Source organism: Melanerpes formicivorus, unplaced genomic scaffold (assembly GCF_026170545.1).
Source record: "Melanerpes formicivorus ecotype bairdi unplaced genomic scaffold, bMelFor1.0.p_v2 SCAF_26, whole genome shotgun sequence".
Classification (NCBI taxonomy): Eukaryota; Metazoa; Chordata; class Aves; order Piciformes; family Picidae; genus Melanerpes; species Melanerpes formicivorus.
In genome coordinates this window covers 5,469,130-5,477,027 of record NW_027142378.1, presented here as the reverse complement: position 1 = coordinate 5,477,027, position 7,898 = coordinate 5,469,130, and the positions used below count along the sequence as shown (strand labels likewise).

Genomic DNA, 7,898 nt, shown 5'->3' with positions numbered 1-7,898 from the left:
TTTTAATGGGATTTGCGTGTCAGTACCAAAGAAACCAACCCTCTACCAACCTGAAATGCCATTTTCACAAACCTGCTTAAGTAGCAACTATCCTAACAGTTTGGAAATGTCCCCATGCATGTGTGATAGAAATGAGGTTAACAACCTGAATTTCCTTAAGTTCTAATTCATGCTCCATATTTAAAGCTCCATATTTGGAAAGGAGAAGTGAGCAATGCAAAAAATCTTAAGGTTTTTAGCATAAAGTTCTCTCATAGGAAAGAAAAAAAAACTTTTATAGAGTTCATCAAGTCTTATAAATTCACTTACCTGTTCTCAGTGTTTGTGATCCATCACTGTATGTACAGAGGGAGAAAATGTTTTTCCAATAACATTTGGTCTCTTCTCCCAGGCAGCCAGCACCAGAACAAGAGGACACAGTCTCAGGCTGCACCAGGGGAAGTTCAGGCTGGAGGTCAGGAGGAAGTTTTACACAGAGAGAGTGATTGCCCATTGGAATGGACTGCCCGGGGAGGTGGTGGAGTCGCCATCACTGGAGGTGTTCAGGAGGAGACTTGACAGGGTGCTTGGTTACATGGGTTAGTTGATTAGGTGGTGTTGGGTGATAGGTTGGACGCGATGATCATGAAGGTCTCTTCCAACCTGGTTTATTCTATTCTATTAATGGCACTATATGGTCTTGGATTATTAGAAGACTAACTACTTATACATAGCACTCGTGTATAAGTATGTACAAGTACTTACACCATACTTACACATCTTTTCTTCTTCAGTTATTAACTTACAATTGAAGGCTTTCATTTGCTAATGCTTTATTCCAGACAGGCAAATTTAGTTTGATAAGAGGTAATAATTTAGATCTGTGGCAAATGTGAAAAAAAAAAAAAAAGAAAAAGGAAACAATATCTTTTATACATAAAATAACAGGAGTTCTTTTCACAGATTATATAGAAAGGTTTAAAAAAAATGCTGAATGCCTTAAATAAAATCTAAAATATCTCAAACTTTGTCACAGGGCCTCAAAACAACACACAGTTTTCAGCCAGTCCTGAGATGCCCAAAAAATTCTTTAAAATTAAAGAAACCACACAAGACACTCAATGCTATAGGCTGGTAAATGGAAACAAACTGGTTAGAATGATCTGAGGGTTTAAGCTATGATATCTCATCTCTGAGCATCAAAAAAAAAATAAGCATTAAACATTGCTAGTTCCTTTCTATAATCCTGATTCGAAAGACACTGAGACACATCCCACGCAGATCAGATTGGAACAACGCCACACAGTTGTGGGATATCATTCCCCAAAGAGACCTTTGCAAACTATTCACTGCAGAATGACTGCTCTGGTGTGAAAGGCTACTGCCCTTCAAGCTGCTTCTTTACATACTTCAGCAGAAGGTTACCAGCAGCCACAAATGAACGAGCAGGAAGAAAGGTCAGAGCTCCCCACACCTCCCAATTGCCATCAGCTCTGCAGCGCATGACAGGAGAAACTGCAGCATGCCAAGTGTTTGAAATAAAATAGCAAGAAACACAACTTCAGGTACATCAACCAAAGAGCATTATTTTTAATACCAAGAAAAAGAATTATTTCTGTGCTGGGTGAGTCAAGCTTTTATTGCTAAACCAGCTTAAATTAAAGCAGGTGGCAAACTGCTATATACTCTGTAACCAATGAAAGCACAAAAAAAATCAGTTTCACAAATTATTCCTTAGCATTCCAGTTGTAGCAAGCAGGAGATTCAAAAAAAAAAGCTTATTTTAATTAAAAACTTTATTTTTCATTACAATTCACAGTTTATGCATGGCAAGAGGAACACTTGCCATGCAGACATTCAGAACACTGTGCTGGGGAGACAAGGGTCTTTGTTATAAGAGCATTGCTCAGTGCTGTGTCATGAAACTTCCTTAGTTTTAAAAGCATACTTCTCTGTAAATGTTAATTGACTGATATTTACACTGAATCGATTGAATTTACATATTAACTTATATTTATTAGAAAACAAGCTAAGCATCCAAAAAACATTAACATTCATATCTTGCATGTTACCTAACGGTCTGAGATGCTGTAAGATTTGCCACTTGAATCATGCCCAATCAGCATTCTTATTTTTTTTTTTCCTTTTTGTTTTTAATTTACACAGAGCCTAAATTATTCTTTAAGGCCTGTTCTATTCATTTTATGTACAGCCAGGTTACAACAGACTAATGTAAGAAAAAAAAAATTATACAAAATTCTCCATTCCATCCTGCATTTCTTCTGAATGTCATGTACATCTATAAGCAAAACAGAAAGTACAAAATCAATGTGTTGTCTTAAAACCGATAAAGAAAACCCATAGTCTGTTTTAGGTCTGCTGTTGGTCAGCCTATCCAGTCTGAACAATCATCAGTATTCAGATTGTGCTATTTGTCAGCTCTTCTTCATGCCTGCACTCATATTCAGAGCCATCTCTATTTGAAATGTAGGAAGTCACAGTGATACCAGCTTCAGTTGCATTCCCATGCTAGCCACCGCCCCGGCACAGGCATCCACTGTACTATGTGACATTAGGGGAAGCGCTCCAGCAGGATTCCTGGGTAAAATATCGTATGGAGTCTGGTGTGACTTGACTTAAAGAGGAAGCTAAGAATCCTTTTCATAGAGCAAATATCTGGCAGAAGGATTATGCTCATTAAAAATTGCTATATTTTTCTGCATTGTTCTCTGGATGTGGTAATTAGGATACAGCAATTAAAAGCCTCTCCTCCCCCTCCTCATGATAATAATTTTTATTTGCTTGTCATCTATCAAATAATTCAGTGATAGATACACTGCAGATTTTTTGTTGTTGTTTTGTTGGGGGTTTTTTTGGTACATCTGACAGTGACAAAAAAAAAAAAAAAATGCTGAACTTTGCTGCAAAAAGTAAGACCCCAGGAAGGTCAGCAACTTCTGCATGTCAGTGTGAATAAGTATCAGCTGAACCTGAGTAAAACAAAAACGCTTCTTGGGGATGTGTTTGCAACTTCTGAAACTGCAGTGCCTTTACATTTAGAGCTAAGAATATCATCTGATGATTGTTGAGTTTTGGCATTTGTTCATGCTGGTTGGTATCTTCACCACAGACACCCATTAAAACACCATCATTTCAAGAAGAATGAAAGCTCAAATGAAATACACTTCTTGTGAGGAAAAAAAAACCAAACCAAAACAAAACCAAAACACCAACCAAAGAAAAACCATACAGGAACTGTAGAGGTTCTGGTTCTTCAAAAGATAAGGCACTGACAAAAATTTCTTAGGTAAAAGGCTGCATAAGAATTTCTTGCCATTTACAAATGTGTTGTAGTCCAGAAACGGTCCATTCCTAGGCTCAGTAAGGTAGACCCTGAAATTTTAAAGGACTGATCCCTCAAAGCTACATTGTTAACATAAAGGAGTGTGATTCATTCTTGAGGCCGTATGGCACATTAGTAGTGAAAAACAGTCTGGGCAGATAAAGGCAGAAGACATTCCTTGTTCCAGCATCTTTCGATAACAGAAGTGCCATTCATCTTTGTGTCTTTGAAGAGATGTGATGGTAACTCTGGACTGTAGTTTCTGTGGAACTCATGCACACATATAAAATGCCATTAGCATTTATCATCAACAGGGTGGAGGAAAAAATGGTATATGGCTAGTCTAAGCCAAGAGCTTCTCAAGGACTGGGATCCAAAGTCATGGCTACTTAATATTTTCAATAACAGCTATCTCTTCTGCTGCACAGTGCGGAGTCAAACCATTCATGTAAATGCTGTCTGTCTTTGTTAGAGCTGGCAAGATGTCCTTCTCACTGGTGAGATGGTTGACTGACAGGGTTCTCTTGCAAGGGGTCAGGTCTTGATTGTGGTTGACAGCGAGTTCTGCAGAGAGCTTCCTTTTGATGGAGGTTGCTCGCTGGAACTTGTCATAGATCTCCACGCTCAGGCGCCTTCGAGTTTCTTTGAACTCTGCGGTCACATTGGCTGTCCACTCTGCAGCATGGGCTCTGAATTCCCCCACCTGCAGCAAAAATGAGGGGGGGAGGGGGAAAGTCTTTAGACACTGTTTGGGATCAAAAGCCCAACAAGACCACAATACACCTTTGCACTGGGAAGTTACCACTGCTGCCAGCGCAGATTTCTTATGCCACAGACTCACTCTTTCATTAATAGTAACTAAGCAAGAAAGAAAGGTCACACTACTAAAGAGTTAACCACAATTCCAAAAACTCAACAAAAATACTTTCTGCTAAAGTTTTTTTCTTTAATTATAGGCAGTCATCAATACAGGGAAGCTGCAGTACACTGACATCTGCACAGTACCCAGCTGGTCAGGGGCTGCTGAAATCCCAGCAATCCAGGCTGTGTTATGCATTGCTACTCGGGTGCAGGGTTATATGCAAGTGCTCTTACTGTCTGTGGAAAGATCCCTGGGAGACTTGGCAAAATATTTTCTAAATTTAGACAGAAAAGCCTTTTTTTAAAAAAGAAAAATGTCAGCTGCTTATATTCTCTCTACTCTGTGCTTGCTCAAACGTAGCACCAGCACAGCAACAGTTTCCATCCTGTCAGCAACATGTCTGCTTACTGAAATGGCATACTAAAAAGCAGCAAGACAACTGTAGAGTGGAACTTGGAGAGCTGTTAACCTATCACACCTGAAGAAATGTGGCATGATGTTTGCCATTGCTGTACACTTACCACACAGCTGGAAGGGGCTATTTCCCCTGCTATGTGGAGATGTCCAGTCAGAGTGGCTTCAAGGTGCTGGGTTGTGCCATTTCATCAACGCATGTAGATCCCTGCTACCGAATCAGTTCCTTTTCTCTCTCTCTGTCCTTACATTGATGGCCTTTATGGCAAAGGTTGATCCATTTTCACAAAACAACTACCACAATTTTTATTTCTTAAAACTGCTTTCCACCATTTCAGCACTTCAGTACTAGGAAAACTGGACCATCCCATGAGCCCAGGGTCTGAGGGTTGGGTTGAGGAGAGGGGGAAAAGCAGCTGCTGGCAGAGAATCCCAAATTGTCCTTGTCTGTCCCTCAGATACAGCATGAGGTAGACTGAGCAGCTCACCCAGCTATTAGTCTGAAATGAGCGAAGGCCTTGTAGGTTTTTTGTATGCTATTTATATTTTTGCTGATGTACTTCAACCAAACTACTGTTACAATATTAAACAAGTTACATCATTAATTAAAGGAGGCACCTTTTGAAGAGATTATCTCATTATAGCTGCAAAGGAAATAGATTGTCTCCCTTTAAATCTCTGCTTTGTAGGCAGTTTCATAGTGGGAAGGTATAGCACAAGGAAGATAGACTGCTGATAAATATAGCTGCAAAGCATTTCAGAAGAATTAGCCCACTTAAATAAATTAGTCTAACTAGTACTGCTCAGTCCAGAATTTCAATCATTGGCAAGCAAGCTTGGACTTGATGAGTACAGAAATAAAAAACAACACAGAGAAATTGGGGGGGGGGGGGAGGGGGAGGAAGAAGGGAGGTAAACCATCAAAGAAAAGTGGTCATGGGCTTATTCATGCTTTGCAGTGCAGCAGAAAACAGGAATAGAATGGAGGTAGAAAATAATCAGCTCACACAGGAGCGACAGGGTTTCAGGGAAAATTTCCCCCTCCAGAAACAAAACAAAAAGATCTCTTTACCCAGAGGTCATTTTATTACATCTATCTCAGCTTCAGTGAATTACACAGATGACTAATGTGGAGCCATTATATATATTTTTCTAATCCAGGATTGTTATCTGTAAAACACACAGAGGACTCACCCAGCTGAATGATTGTTAGTATTTAGATTGTGCAATTAGAATCAGACACACTGCACTTCAGATCTGAAAGCAATGAAATCTGTAATGCTGGAATATTTGAGCTGCTACAATATTTTTATTTTAGTAAACAAGTAATAAAAAATATGATAAGCAGTATTATTGCACAGCCTGGGGCAGTTTTGGCCTTTTCCCCAGCTTGACTAAAGACAGGCAGCTCAGGTTCTGGAGCGTGCTTCTATTCAGGGGAGCAAAGAGAGAGTGTATAGGTTCCTATTGTACCCTACGCATTTGTATCCCTCACCAACTGCATAAGCATTTGGCCAGGGCAGTTGTTTTGCTCAGGCACCCATCTCTGGCACTGCAACTGATCACATTCAGGGGGTGTTATTAAATCAGTAGCTTTAAAATTGTGTGTTTGCAGCCAACTAAAAGCTACAAGCATCTTGAACTGTTTCCCTACATGCTTTTTAACCTTCCTTTTACTAGCAATTTCAGTTCCCACTTCTCTCTTGTTTTACCAGTAAACAAAAAACACCTGGCCATGCTTCTGAAGAATACAAGTCTATGTAATCCCTAGGGCAGGTTCCGAATTCCCTTGCCACATGCTAGTGATGAACCTGTCTTGTACAGGGCAAGCTGCTATATTTTCAGTCTTGTGCACATAAGTTATTCAGGAGAATCTTAAAATGGTGGTTGTTAGCATATCTGATGACTGCTGAAGAACATCATTAAATATTCCTTTGGAGGTAGATTCATGTTCCAGTTAATGTGATGTGGAACATGAACAGGGTGTACTCAGTTCTATCTGCCTGTAGACCAGAGCTATGATGCTGCTTGGCATGAGTTCAGTTTATATCAAAATCATTAGAAAAAATTGCAAAATGCAGTTCTATTGCTAAGCAGAACTGAAATGCATTAGTAGCAAAACAGAAGTAATTGCACAGCATGAGAAACTAGAAGTTCAGTGCTGTGTGGGCTGTGTGTGCCCTAAATTACTGCTTTCAGACCCTAGCTTTTGTGTGAACTGAAATGCACTCAAATAAATGTTATTTCTTCAGAATAAAACTCTTAATTCCACAGCACTTACAGACTCAAGCACAAAAGGTTGTAGGAAAAGAAATGAGCAATTTTTCACTACCAGTGTACATAAGCAACTTGCTATTCTAATTTGATCCCTCTGAGTTCCATAGGGACATTTCTGTGTATGTTCAGATTATTGCTGTCCTCAGGGTATAGCATTTTATCACACTGCATTACAGCTCCCCTCCATCTAGGGGCTGACAGCCACAAAATGTCTTATGCAAAGTGATTGAAATGCCAGTTGCCTATTCTGCTCCATAAAACTCTTAACATACCCAGCTAATGTAACAATTGTTTACTTTTCTCCAATTCTCCTGCCTTATTACACAGCGTAGCACACAGCTCTGTAGACTGTGCAGCTGTCATAGTTGGGGGCAGTGTGACATAAGGACAATGCCTCTTTTTCACATAAATTATTGACAACTAAGTACTTTTACATAAGGCTGAATGATGAAATACTTCAAAATTAATAGGAACATGTAACAGTGACAGCACTTCAGCAATACAATAAGCAGCAATAATCTGGTGCTGCTGCTCTCTCCTAAACTTCAGGGAACTGAAATGCCACCGGTACTGGGGGGACAGTCCCAAACCAAGCTCAGGGATTGAGTTTCTCCACACAGAATCATAGAATGGCTTGAGTTGGAAGGGACATTAAAAATCATCTAGTTTGAACCCCCCTGCCATGGGCAGGGGCATCTTTCACCTGACCAGGTTGCTCAAAGCCTCATCCAGCCTGGTCTTAAACACTTCCAGAGAAAAGGAACCCCCAGTTTGCCTCAGCAACCCGTTCCAGTGTCTCACCAACCTCATCGTAAACAACTTCATCCAATTAGTCCAAATTAGACTGGAAGGTGTTAGATATATTTCACAAGGGGTATCAGCTCTAAACTTTGAACATCGCACTCCAAATATCATCAGCTAGTAAATTTATTACATATTTATGAATCAGTAGCTTACTGCTACAGAGACCAGAAAAGTATCAATGACAAATTCTCATGAAATATGTTAATAGTAACACAAGTA

The 7,898-nt window shown here is 39.8% G+C and overlaps 1 protein-coding gene across 3 annotated transcripts in view; it reads right to left on the bottom strand.

Moving 5' to 3' along the window:
• Positions 1 to 1,554: 1,554 nt before the first annotated feature.
• Positions 1,555 to 7,898, bottom strand: part of KCNK2 (potassium two pore domain channel subfamily K member 2) — a 103,438-nt gene continuing 97,094 nt past the window's right edge. For all 3 annotated transcript variants that reach the window (XM_068153463.1, XM_068153465.1, XM_068153464.1), the window contains one exon: positions 1,555 to 4,025. In XM_068153463.1, coding sequence (XP_068009564.1) covers positions 3,708 to 4,025 — 318 coding nt within the window. In that variant the 3' untranslated portion in view covers positions 1,555 to 3,707. The remainder of the gene's footprint in view (positions 4,026 to 7,898) is intronic.